The sequence below is a fragment of the Orbicella franksi genome, chromosome 3, assembly GCF_964199315.1.
Source record: "Orbicella franksi chromosome 3, jaOrbFran1.1, whole genome shotgun sequence".
Lineage (NCBI taxonomy): Eukaryota > Metazoa > Cnidaria > Anthozoa > Scleractinia > Merulinidae > Orbicella > Orbicella franksi.
The window spans coordinates 14412588-14426304 of record NC_138147.1 but is presented as its reverse complement, the minus strand read 5'-3'; the positions used below and the strand labels follow the sequence as shown (position 1 = coordinate 14426304).

At 39.2% G+C, this 13717-nt stretch overlaps 1 protein-coding gene and 1 pseudogene across 1 annotated transcript; one reads left to right on the top strand and one right to left on the bottom strand.

The window, feature by feature from the left end:
• The first annotated feature begins 654 nt into the window (after window positions 1–654).
• On the top strand, window positions 655–3618 carry LOC145480410 (uncharacterized). The gene is made up of 5 exons (XM_081458688.1): window positions 655–674; window positions 1809–2094; window positions 2187–2378; window positions 2856–3062; window positions 3148–3618. The coding sequence occupies exons 1-5, from the start codon at window positions 655–657 to the stop codon at window positions 3616–3618; spliced, it is 1176 nt and encodes a 391-aa protein (XP_081314814.1).
• On the bottom strand, window positions 3490–6453 carry LOC145480408 (uncharacterized; annotated as a pseudogene).
• Window positions 6454–13717: the final 7264 nt, after the last annotated feature.

Below are 13717 nucleotides of genomic sequence, written 5' to 3'. Positions count from 1 at the left end.
GATACCAATATTAATCAACTTTGGCAAAGCTTGTTCCATACACGATACCAGAGTGATGTCAGAGGAAAGAGATCTTTCACAGTTTCCCTTTCTCGCATGCGAACTGAACAAAGGTGAAAGGCAAAGCACCAAAAGCAACATTTTTTCTTTAGGGTATACGCTAAGGAAGGTTTCTCACGTTATAAAGGATTTCTCTCTGCGAGCTAGACAGAAGCTGTCTTTCTGCTGATCCTTGTGAGTGTCCAGAAATTACTACAATCACGGTAATGTAACTGAAATAAGTGACATCTTCAAATCACTTAGCTCCCAGTATTTTTAACACAGTCATTTTAGCTCACTTCGGAGCTCTTTTAAGTGGAGACTAGCCCCTTGGAATAGAGTTAGGGTGGTGAAAACCTACTAATTTGAGTGCACCCTGAAAGACACTGTCAAAACATATATTCTCTTGTAGTTACTGTTTCTTAAATGACGTTATCAAACATATTTGCTGTAGTGTATAAAAAGTTTCCTGAATAAACTTTGAATGTCTGCTATCAGAGATTTTTTGTAGTTACTGTTTCTTTCTCTTTTTTGTGGTGTATTGGGTCATAATAGTCACACTTCTGGGATTGGAATAATTTCTTTCAGGAAGTTACACCGGACACCCAGAACAAAATGGAGCGGGTTGAGGTGACGTAAGTGCGCCTCGCCACTTTTCCTTTAAGTGTGAGGCCAGGGTCAAATGCTGTACTTCACATGAGCCAAACCCAATTCAACCAATTAGGCTCATGTGAAGTTCGGCATTTGACCCAATTAAGTTGGACTGATTTTATTTGGAGCGGCTGAGGTGTTCTTGAAGCCTAACCAGCTGTGAATAACACCTGAAGACCAACTTTGGGTTAAACGCCAATCTCCACGAGTCAAACCAAATGCATGATTAAAGGTCTGAAGGCACCGACACATTTTGACTTTACCTTGAAGAACCACTGACCAACAAGACCGCTTTGTTATTTGTTTGGTGTAGCAGTTTGGTTCGACTGAATTAAGTCCAACGCTTGACTTAAACAGGCGTTCTTTTAGTTATTTGAGTTGACCCAAACTGTCATTAGGTTCAGCTCATGTGAAGTACAGTGTTTGACCCGGGCCAGAGAGAAATAATTTAGTGACTACTCACTTTTATCATAACAAAACAAAACAATACCAAAAACTGATGACCACATGAAAATTTTTTTGTTGTTGTGATTACTTGGTGATGAAAAAATTATCACAGACGAGGGCACTAGTAATTAGGTTCGGCTCATGTGAAGTACGGCATTTGACCTGGGCCTGAGAGAAATTATTTAGTGACTACTTGCTTTTATAATAACAAAACAAAACAATACATGCATCAGGAGTTCTGGACTTCCTGTTGGATCGCACAGCATTATGGGTAGGCGGGCTCAGAAAAGTGGGCATCAACTTGCAGCTTGCAGCTCTGCCATATTGGATTACATTGAGTGGCTTGGCTTCAGTGACCTTTCATGCAAAGAAACCCTCCTTTTGAGCTGAATTACAGCTGGCCTGAGACAAGTGGGCATCAAATCCTTGTTTGGTCGCCATCTCTGCTTGTTTGAAGTTGTTTCGCTTGATTTATTACCCTTTGCATTCACAATCAAATCAAGACGAGAGTACAGAAACTCCAGTGACAAGGTCAAAACAGGTAAGGAGTCATATTTCTGTTATGTTTTGTTTTTATCTCCTAACTAAATAAATGGACAGAACTCGGACCTGAGGTGAAGCTCTAATAGTTGAATACGTTTTAACTTTTTATCTATATTGTTCTAATGTAGGTGTGATATGAGTCGTGAAGAGCTGCCTTTTGAGGTTATCCAGGCATGGAAACCTGAGCAACCGAAAGAGTTCTGTTGCAAGCGGGACTTAAAGGTTTCAGGACCCAAAGCTGAACTTGTAGCCTGCATATTTGCCGCTGCAGAAATGGGCATTGCCATCAAGCCAACTGCTCAGGAACGAATTACTACCCCAAAAAGAGAAGGCAAAATTACTCATAATACCAAACGGGACCTCAGTTCCAGATCCTTTGACACTGAAATATGGTTGGGTGACAGGAAAGCAAGAGTATGACTTCTTGGTCGTCAATATATCTGAGTGATATAACATTGTTTTTGATGAGTGATCATCCAGGGAAGGATGTTGAGTTTCACAAATGAGTCCTAAATGAATACAAAGAAGGGAAGGTGTATCGTTTGTTTGACCCTGGCTGGTTGAAAGAGATATCATATCAGAAAATCACGGATGACTTGGAATATTGCTTTTTAAAAGCAAATTGCACTCATTCCATGAAAATATCAGATACACCGCATTCTACATGGATTTCTGGGAACAAGAATAATGGCTCTAAAGTCAGTGCTTACTGCACATGTTTTGCTAGGTTTGTATTACCAAGATAGATGAAAGGGAGCTTGTAGGGTCAAACCCTATTTTTCATAATATTTCATAGTTTCATGTTACCAATGTGATGGTGCTATATGGTGGTAGGGAGTCAACCATGGAATTAAAAAGGGTACAAGTTCATAGAAACTAGGAGAGAGTCATGCTATAGTACAAACCAGCTAGTGGTCTATTAGAAATCCTTCATTCTGATTGAGTGAGAAACTAATGGCCTATTAATGATAGACTGTGCCTGGCAAAACCACCTGCTTTCTTGCAATTTGATATTTTTCAACACAAAATAATGGTATCCACACTCACAAAACAGATTAACTAGTTGGTCTATACTAAAACAATTAGAACTTGCATCTTTGTGTGGTATTGGCCTCCAGCCCTGTGGTGCATTTATCACATAGCACATTCAGACTTGTGGTCTAATTATTAAATAGGGAGATGAATTGCAAAAACCTAGGAGCAGGGCAATGATTCTTGAGCCCCCCAACAGTGTTGAGGTTTTTAGATGCTACATGATTATTTTCATTCCGTTTTTTTATAATTTCAGATCGAGCAGCTCTTGCATTCACATCACAGCATTGCTGTTTAGAGTTGAGGCTGCTAATGGGAGTGGAATGACTAACCCAGCTTGTACATCACATGTGTGTGAAATGTCCAGTCAGAAAAGACAGCACGCGTAGCCTCTATCAGCTGGTAGGAGAAAAGAGGGCTTTTGATGACAATTAGAGAAGTTTGTACAAGAATTTAAAGGACGCATTTCAAGACTCTTGTTTTGTGTTGATGGGTCAAGCTAAATGCACAGCAGAGCCACTGCAGCCAATATCTACTCCTAGAGAAAGTACCATACTCTCCAGTGATGAAATTGATGCTATTGAGAAAATAACTGTTGGCCACGCTGATAATGAGACATGGCACCAGCAAAGGGAGGGCAGAATAACTGCCTCAAACTTTCACAGAGTATTCACTAAAGTAGAATCAATGAAAGCCAGTGAAGAAAATAGTGCTAATAAATTTGTTGATAGCTTATTGGAAAAAGCTAAACCACCAACAAATTTACCAGCACTTAAATATGGCAGAGATATGGATCCTATTGCACTTGAGGAATTCATCAAATACTTCAAAAAACATCACAAGGATGTTAGGTATATAGAATGTGGTATCTTTATTGATAGCGAGGCATGGTGGCCTCATGGTTAGTGCGCTTGTCTCTGGATTGAGCGGTCTGGGTTCAAGCCTTGGCCGGGGACATTGCATTGTGTTCTTGGGCAAGACGCTTTACTCTCACAGTGCCTCTCTCCACCCAGGTGTATGAATGGGTACCGGCAAACTTAATGCTGGGGGTAACCCTGCAATGGACTAGCATCCCATCCAGGGGGGAGTGGAAATACTCCTAGTCGCTTCATGCTACAGAAACCGGGATAAGCTCCGGCCTGATGGGCCACTTGGCTCATATGCAGACTTCACCTTTTTTATCTTTATTGATAAAACTAAACAGTACTTGGGAGCATCCCCAGACTGACTGATAGAGTGCTCTTGTTGTGGGGAAGCGGTAGTAGGGATCAAGAACCCTTTTAGCACTGCCAATGAAATTCCCCCAGCACATAATCTGTCATACTTATGTATGTGTAATGCACAAGTAGCTTTAAAGCAGCAGCATCAGTACTTTGCACAGGACTAGGGTGAGATGACCACAACAAAGAGGCCATTGTGCTATTTCTTTGTATACACACAAAAGGGCTATCACTTGGAAACAATCAGATTTAATGCCACATACTGGTGTAGACTTGAAGAAAATCTAACCTGGTTTTATAGTAATTGTCTTTCACCAGCCCTGAAACTACTGCAAAAATAAATTGTTTAAAAAAATTACCTAGAAAATGGATCTGACTGAGAAAATTTTGTAAACAGGTAATCATATTTCCATGGAGCTGCATAATATAATTGAACAATTACATGTATTATTGTACAGTCAATGCTTTATTTGATCCTTGATATCTAATGTCAAAAGTAGAAAATATTTATCAAGTTGTTAATAAAAACATAGCTTCCTACATTAATTACACTAGTCTCATTAGACATCAACATAAATTTTATTACTGGGGTAGCCAGGGTTTGGTCAAAAGGGGCTCAAAGGGGGTGCAAGGCTAGAAAGGGAGGGGCCCAAGCTTTTTCTGAACTTGATTGTCCCATATATTTACTATATATTACTTTTCAGAGAAGTGGGCCAGGCCCTTTGTTCCTCCCAGCTAAGCCCCTGATTATGTGTATTTGTGGTGATGTCATCCTATCAGTGCAAGGAAATCAGTTTCACTAAACCTGTGAACATACTATTGATATCTTGAATTGTGTTATTCCAGAAGAGGCAGAAAAAGTCATTACCCAAACCATGGAGGCAACTATTTGTCAAACGATCTCCCAACCCCTTTCCAAATGAAAAGTGTAGTGTTTCTATGAATGTTTATCTCCTAAAACACAGGCAGTAAACTGACCCCCCCCCCCTGGAATTGCCAATTCCCCTCCATGATGGGGTTATGGATTTTCTCGTGAATCACACATTTTACTCTATATCTTGAGCCCCCCCAAAACGCGTTTCTTGCAAAGAGGCTTGTACAAATTGCAAAATGCAGCACAGACAATGTTATCAAGATTACCAATAAGAGAGATAGGCAGTTTGTTCTTGATTATACAGAATGTTTTCAGCTGCCTGATGGCCTGTTGTACAAAAATGCGTAGATTAGCTATTGTCTTAGTTTTCTGTACATCACCCTTCGTGGACTGTTCTTGTCCATGTTTCCCTGGTGGAATAAAAAGGTCAGCTTTGTGCAGCAAAAGATCCTCTGCAATAGTGAATCCATGATCCACCATTACTGCATCATATGACTCAAGGATGTTGTAAAACTCTGATTCCCTTGTCAAATGGACATCCCAGGTGCACCCACCCCATGCCTCTGAGATGAAGTTGAAGGCCCCATTTGGGGGGATTGAAACTAGGATTTTTGCAGTATTGTGATGCTTGTAATCTGACCACACTGATGCTCTGATTACAGGGTCGCTTGGGGTCTGTATAAAAATTTTAGTGCAGTCTATTATATTGCGTACCTTGCAGTATCCTGGTTTTTTGAACTTCTTTGGCAGTGCTTTCTTTACAACTTCCATGCTAGGATTGTACATTAGGAATTTCAGTTCACTAGCCAAAATTGTGACCCATGTGTTGAAAATAGTTGATACAGTACTGCGTGAAATGCCAAATCTTTGTGCAAGGTCTGCATTTGTGGATCCCAAACGGAGTTTTATCAGTGTTAAAAGAAACTTGTCTTTTGAGAAAGAGCCTGTTTTGGTCCAAATTTTTTTTGGTGATTTTCTCAAGTTCCTGCCTTTTCTGGATGTTTTCTTAGGGCCACTCCAATATCTCACTTTTTAGAGATCCTTTCACAGAGTCAAATAATTTGTGAAAAGCAGGCTTTGATGGGATACCAATCAGCAAATTTACAGTCTGGTTATTTTTCAGATCTGAATACTTGAGTCCCTTATCCTGTTTGGCCACAAGTTGAACTTCCAGCAACTTCACTTTTTCACTCAGCTCCTGTATTTTCTCTGAAAGTTCCATGATTTTTCATCTTTGTCTTGCCTGCTTTTAAAGTAAGATGTGTTCACACAAAAAATTCAAATTTTCATTAATTTCACACCAGCCATAGACATAGCAATGGTCATGAATTATGGATGCTCTGTCTTTGTCAAAACAATCACTGATAGAAGTAGAGGGCTCAGGGTCCAGGAGCTCAACACCATCACAAGCCAGGTTGTCAGCTGAGTGGTCAAGAACAGGTACTGGTATTTCATCGCTTCATGTATCTAGCTTAGCTCTTTTCTGGATCTTACTACAAGAGAGTTATCCTGTGGTATTGGTGGTGGGTGTTTGTAGGCTCTCGTTTTCTTGTTGTGACCAAGTTGCAAAGTTGGGTCTGGGTTTTCAGCCGTTGGTTCACCGTCAATGAAGTGTAGATTACAAACTCTTGAATCCTTGTTAGGCATCCAAAGAATCCCACTCAAACTGTTCCTGCTTATATTTTTGGCCCGTTGTAATCAGCGTTCTGGGTTCTTTTCTGCTGGGAACAGAAATAATTTGAAGGGTGGCTGGCAGTCAAATATGCTTGAGCCACTGTTACAACCATGCCGCTCACAGGTCGTAGCAGCCCATTTCCCTAGCCTTTGTCCACTGTTAGGACAGCCTATGACAACACAATTTCGGTGGCCAAATCCCATGGACAAAGTATCTACATTAAAACAAAAGAAATATGACACAAGTCTGAGCATAAAATAAGTAAAAATCATACTCATAGCATCTCAAATTAACTACACTCGGCAGCCTAAAATCGTTAGAAAGATGTTACCTAAAAGTAATGAAACAATAGCTTACTCTTAAAATACATTTGATTTGGTTTCCCTATATTCCTGCACACGTAATTTGGCTCAAAAGGAGGGTTTCTTTGCATGAAAGGTCACTGAAGCCAAGCCACTCGATGTAATCCAATATGGCAGAGCTGCAAGTTGATGCCCACTTTTCTGAGCCCGCCTACCCACAATGCCGTGCGATCCAACGGGAAGTCCAGAACTCCTGATGCATGTATACCAAAAACCAACAAGCGCATGAAAAATTTTTTCCTGTTATTGCGATTACTTAGTGATGAGAAAATTATCACAGACGACGGCACTAGTTGTAACTAGCCCAGTTTAATGATCTCCGAACGAGGTATGAAGACTGCCACGTGATAATGGGTATCATGTAGCGAGCTTCATACCTTCTTTGGAAAGCTCTGCTGTTGCAATTGTCGCAACTTGGAATTCAAATTTCAATGATTTATGTCTCCCCTGCCCTTAGTAAAAGGAGCTTTGATATTTGCACATCAACACCGCCTTTCCGGTAGCAGTAGCTTTGCTGACAGCTAGAGCCGCGACTTTTGACACAATGCTTAGAAAGTATTAATTCACCACTGGAGTTTGATTTAAATATGAAAGGAATGTGGGGTTGCAAACCCCTCCTTCAGGTACTTCCAGACAGACCCCAATGTGTTTTGTCATGGTATCCAAGTGAAGTTTTCCAAAGTATCGAGGAAAGAAAAAGCTAAAGAATTGAGGCAAATTTATCTTAAATCAAGCTCATAAACTTTTCAAAAAGCGATTTCACCATTAAGCTAGCTCACGCAGTGACTCACAAACCCACTACTTTGAATGATTAAAAACAGTTACCTGCCTTCATTGCCTTCATAAAGCTCACTTTTACATTGTTTCTCACAGAGATGATCTAGTGTGCAGTGAAAGTTGTATAAACTGTGCAAATGGCAATAAGTAAAAAATTAGCTGTGATTCTTGCTATAAAGTCCTGCTGAAATTTGAAGCGTATGCCGGAAATGCATTTTAGTGCTGCGTTGTCATGGCAGTTTTCAACTAATCACGCAAGGCAAAAGTGAGATGACATTACTGTCAAATAATGTCATTCTTTTGTAAGCAAAACTTTGTGCACAGTGTGATACTCCAAGAGAAGATTGTGCAAGGATTATCTCAGAAGAAAAGTAAAAATGTGCCAGGGGATAATTCATGCCCAAATTTTGCCTTTGTAAGAACCCCCTCCCCCTCCCCAAGCAGTCCAATCTTAAAGTGGTCAACTTTAAAAAACACGACCTCGATGAGCTCTTAACATGAGCCCACATGATGGTCTCACGAGACTGGTCAGCAGATACCTTGTTTTGACATCTATCAATTGACTATAACATGGATGTCCAATAGCAAAGATGTAGCTATGGTTATGTTGCTACTTTTCTTAAGGTATGGGGCTCGATTAATGGACATGCTTTGCAAGTGTTGTACAGACGTACGTACGGGTGAACAAATGTCCGGCCAATCATGTGACAACCAAATTTTTTTAGCTTGATGGGTTACCAAATTTTCTAAGGTATGGAGCTCAACTTGCGGACCTTCGGCGGACAGGAGCTCCGCTAATATAAAATCAGTTGATGCATACTGCATCATATTGCTGGAAAGTCCGGAGCAGCTGTTGAATGATGAATCTATTTTAGAAGTTTGTACTTTAAGTGCTTTGAACTTGATAAATTAACAGAAAAAGTTGTTAGATCTCCGTGCTTAGAACCTGCTTTTGTTTAGCAAGTGAGTGCCTTGCAGGTAAGCCACCTGTTTCATGGGCTGGGTTTCAACTTTTATATTGGGTTGCTAAAGAATTGTATTAAATTACATATTAAATAAAACAACATTTGTGCATAAAATGATGTACCAACCATGAGAATTTTGTTATTGATTATTCTTCATTTATTACCTCCGTTTTGAAATCACTGATTATCATTGCAATCTGATTGGCTCTCAACAATGCGCTTTATTCACAAGTCGCACTATCTTTTGCTCTAAATCGCATCTTTTTCTCAGCCAATGAAAATGGGAAAGTAAAACAAATCAACCAATCAGATTCCAAGGTTAGTTGAAAGTAATCAATAAAATTGCCGGAAAATGGAAGACGAAAAAGCTACTTTGGCAAATTTTGCAACTTTTATTGCCAAAACTTTGTTTTCTTTTTTTTTCAAAACAATCGAATTTATTTAATTACAGTTTTTGAATGATGATAATGAGCTCCTTCAGGCTACTTTAAGTGGAGGTTTCCAATCATGAGTATCCATTTTGACAAAATAATAGTTTTGCAATTTTTTTCTGCAACATCTGCTCAAGATCCATGTGACACGGAGTCCAGCAAATTAGACAAACAAACAAAAACCACACAACAACAAATCCAAAGCTATCCCAAGAAAGAAAATGTTCCACATTTTGAGTAGTTTCAAACGAAGTAACACAAGAGCTCAACTCTGACGCTGTGAATAGTCAAAATATGCCCTGCTCCACAAAATAGTGAATGAAAGTCTTCCGAAGCTGGTGCCAGGCCTGCCATCTTGAAAATGGCACCACAAGAACTTGATAAGGTCCTGAGTATAAAGTTCTAAATTTCTGGTCAACTGCGCAATGTCATCTGTGAAACAGGAGGCCATGCATGTGACTCTCCCTTAGAAGACTGCAATGAAGCAGACAAGAATCAAAGGATAGAATGGTCTCACATTATCAGTGGATATAAAGAAGTGCAAAACGAAAAAGTCCCCAACTAAACCAGTGCAAATGAAGCCTCAAATCAAGTGCTTGCAGTCCAAAGCCAACAAGCACCACTGGTTCCTATTCATCATGTCTAACAAGAAGGCCAAATACAGCAGGGAATGGGCTTCAATCCTGGTTTTCAGCCAGCTGAATATTTGGGATTTCCACCAAGTTTTCCTGTGCAGTTTCCTTACAGCATGGCAGCCTTCACTTCTTCTGGTAGCCCCATTTCATCACTGAATTATACAGGTTGCACGCTCTATTTCCACTCCTAGAGAAGAAACCAGAACCACAAAAGAAACAAAGGGCTCACATCATTGAGTCAGATGATGAAGATTGAACTTTCAAGTGCACTGTTTTGGCTATGACTTGAGAAAAGGACACGTAAGTCTTTCCGTTTTCCAAAATGAGATATAAATGTGTTTCCAGCTACTGGTTCAATAAAATATTGTTACTGAACAAAATCTTGTAGTTCTTGTATTTAGGCTATTAAATTGTGCGATTTCAAAACGGATGTATTAAAGTGGCAATTGAACTATCTTTGTCGTGCAATTTTGGTCTGAGATCATACTCGTGATTTCAAATCAAACTCATGCTGCACGCTAGTTCAATTTACAAATCACACATATGATTTCAGACCAAATTGCACTCCACTCAGTTCAATTAGCATAATTAATCAAAGTGAAATCATCATCAAATAATCATCATTAACCTATCAAACATGTTACTTTCTGCAGTGGTAAATTTTGTATTTTAATTCCTTTGTTTCATTTCACTGTACAATTCTTTCACAAGATGCAAAAAAGTGCGATAGGTGTAGCTTATTTGATTATGGTGATTTTTATTTCTTTTTCCACACATAAGAAATTATGGTCTTCTTAGTGATTACTGTGATGGATCACATTTTCAGACTACATCCACTTTTCTCATATAATCCTGAAGCCTTGCAATTGATCCTGTATTTTGACGAATTTGAAGTATGCAGTCCTCTTGGATCAAGGGCCAATAAGCACAAGATTGGTTTGTTTATATAATAGTTGTTGGTCCCTGAACCGACACTGCCTCATGAACAGGGGATAGTTCCAAGATTGTATATATGTTATAAAAATATGTACAATTTTGGAGCTCTACAATTCCAGCAATTCCTACCACATACAATCTTAATATTGCTTATTGAATAGAAAATAATTCATGTGTTTATAATTAACACTCAAAATAAGGTGATTATTGCATAACTTGTAAACACTTTATTTGCTCACAAATAAAATTTTATGCGACAATTGAACCATGTATTTACATAATGATTTTACCCAGTGCACGAGGAGAGGTTGGGAGCTTGGTACCAAGGATAGTGTTATGAATTTTGAATCTGCAATGATGCACAAAAATAATGTTGTATTCATGAATGTTTCCATAATGAATGTCATGTTTGTGATTTCATTGACACACAAACCTTTTATTGAACTGAACTTGTTTCCTCTTGGTTGATGCTGTCACGGCATATGCTGAACATTTTGGTCTATTTTGTATAGAGCACTCTCAGGATAAGTGAAACAATTTATTCATTGTTTATCTGTTCATATATGTAATAATATGTGTATATTTATATAATCATATTCTATAGTGTACATGGCATCAGTCCAAATCAGGGCAACCCTAAAACACAGAATCCGGAAACCGGAATCCGGAACTGGAAAACAGAATCCTGAATGCGGAGTCCAGACATTATGAATGACGATAGAAATAATTCGGGGTGGCGAATGGTAAATGTGAAACTTTGCAAGACAGCTAGACAAGCATTTTCCCTTGCGAGCCCAACACATTTTGACTTTTTTAGATTGTGAGACCGGGACTTCAAAGCGCTTTGAGTGCGAGCGTGAAATGTTCAGACTCTTAAAATTCGAGACCCAGATTCAGTTGAGAGCTAGAATGAGCTTGTACAGCCTTAAGCCAGCTTCTTGGAACTGACTGGAACTGGGAATTCAATTATAACACACTAGATTATGATATCCTAGAGAAAAATAACTGTTTTTCTGGCGCTAAAACGGACGTTGCGGTAGGTTTTGTACCTTTTTGTGGAATTAAGACAATTTAGGACAAGTTAGGATTCAATTTTTCTCAGAAAATTTGTAAGTTGCTTTATAGAAATTCAATATCAGGTGAAGCCAGAAGACGTCATTTATAAAAACAGCTAAAGGAATGAATTGGGATTTCAAGAACCTTAGCCTTGCAAAAAATCTGGACTCCGAGAAAGCTTTGTAGGAAAATCGAGACTGCGAGATGCACATAACTGCTGAAAAATGAGACTGTGAGACTCATGAAATTCGACTAAAATTTTACGAGACATAGAGTTTTTGAAGGACCATTTGCCATGCCTATAATTCACTTTAGCAATGTCTAATAAATAAATATAGGGAAAACTATTTTGTTGTTTCTTATTTTCTTTGCTTTACTTCAATCACCAATTGAAATTGTTAAAACGTTCTTGACTAGTCCTGAACAACCCTTAGCTGGCCCAGTTGTTCAAAAGCTGGATAAAGCTATCCATTAGGTAAATCACTATCCAGTCATGGTTAGTGATTGAGTTACCCATAGCCTGCGAGCAGGCTCTAGTATCTCTCTCTAGTGTCTGAGCAGGCTCTAGTGTCTAGTGCCTTTCTCCACTGGCATGTGAGTGAGTGCCTTTTTGCAGCTTTGCAACTCGCGCCCCCGGCCTAAATATGGGAGCCTTCTTGCTGGCATGCAGGCTAAGTTACCCATCTATTGTTCAACCTGGCTCTGGTGAGAGGGCAGTTCTTGTCCAGATCAAATTGCTCTGAGAAGGCTAGTGAGTAGCACAATAGCAACAAGCTATTGCGGTGAGATTCTGGCAGTCATTTAGCATCTTTTAACAACGTGTGGTCTGATGCGTTTGCAAGTGAGAAGCCTATAGATGTAAGTGTGCAACATTCTATAAATTGTTTTAATATGATGCCTGGCAAGAATATGTAGTGCTGATTTGTCACAGTATCAGTGTGGAAATAGTGTTGATCTGGAATTAGTCTCATATCTCTTGGGAAAAACAAATTTATTTAGATGAGCCAGGCCAGTCTTTGGACATTGAAAGTGGGGCGTGACCATCAATGTACAGGGGGCTGCCACCGACAGAGACCCTGTTCTCTATGACATTTTCTACCTTGTCCAGTATCTATTCTGGATTCCGGCTTCCTGGTTTTAGGGTTGCCCTCCAAATCATGTTTGTTGTATGTTCTGATGTTTCAGACAACAGCCGATAAAGCTAGTGCCTGTACTCACTACAATTTAAAAAAAATCGCCATAGACAAATTATAGACCAATGAACCAAGAACTAGCTGAAATAAAAATAGGAAATCACGTGTCTAATTCGTGAGAAAAAGACTAAATTTAATAAGTAATTATGTAAACAAACCCTGGCCATGCCATTTTATTTGGTGTATTTTATTTGTTTGCTTAGCCAGCCAGGCATTGGTATGTTTGTAAAAGAAAATAGAGGACTGCTGTCAGTACAGTCCAAAATCATCGTCCATAAAATACTGTAAATAAAACCCCTCTTGACCAGTTACCTCTATTAAGCATTTGCGGTCACTTGGTCATTCTGATAGGGGTTTCTCTATTGTCTTCACCCCTATTAAGCAGCTACCCAAAATTTAAAAAATTTGTTTTGCAAAGGGCAATGGCAGATGAGAGTCTGAAGTTGAAGGTGATGAGTGATAATTCAAACACACGTCTATAATGATTTTCTTGAATTGACTCTGTGTTCACCAAAAAAATTATAACCCGATGGTGAAAAATATCCAAGGTACACCAACCTCTATTAAGCAGCCAACCCCTATTAAGCAGTCTCGCCACCCATTTCCCCAAGGGTAGCCCACTGTATTATATGCTACATATGTAAACCAAAAATAATTGCACAGTGCGAAAAGACCTAGATACGAGTTTAGTGTTACAGTATTATGGAGGGCATGTAGGTAGCAGTGGTCAAGTAAAAGGTGACAACAGGGGCAATGGTAAACTATTCATTCTTTTCATTTCTTAATTTAATCTCTTTCTACTCAACAAGATTGTGTGCTCCCAGTGGTTCCAAGCCTTTCGGAGCCTTATGTATTAGAATAGAAATTGTCCTACCCCTACC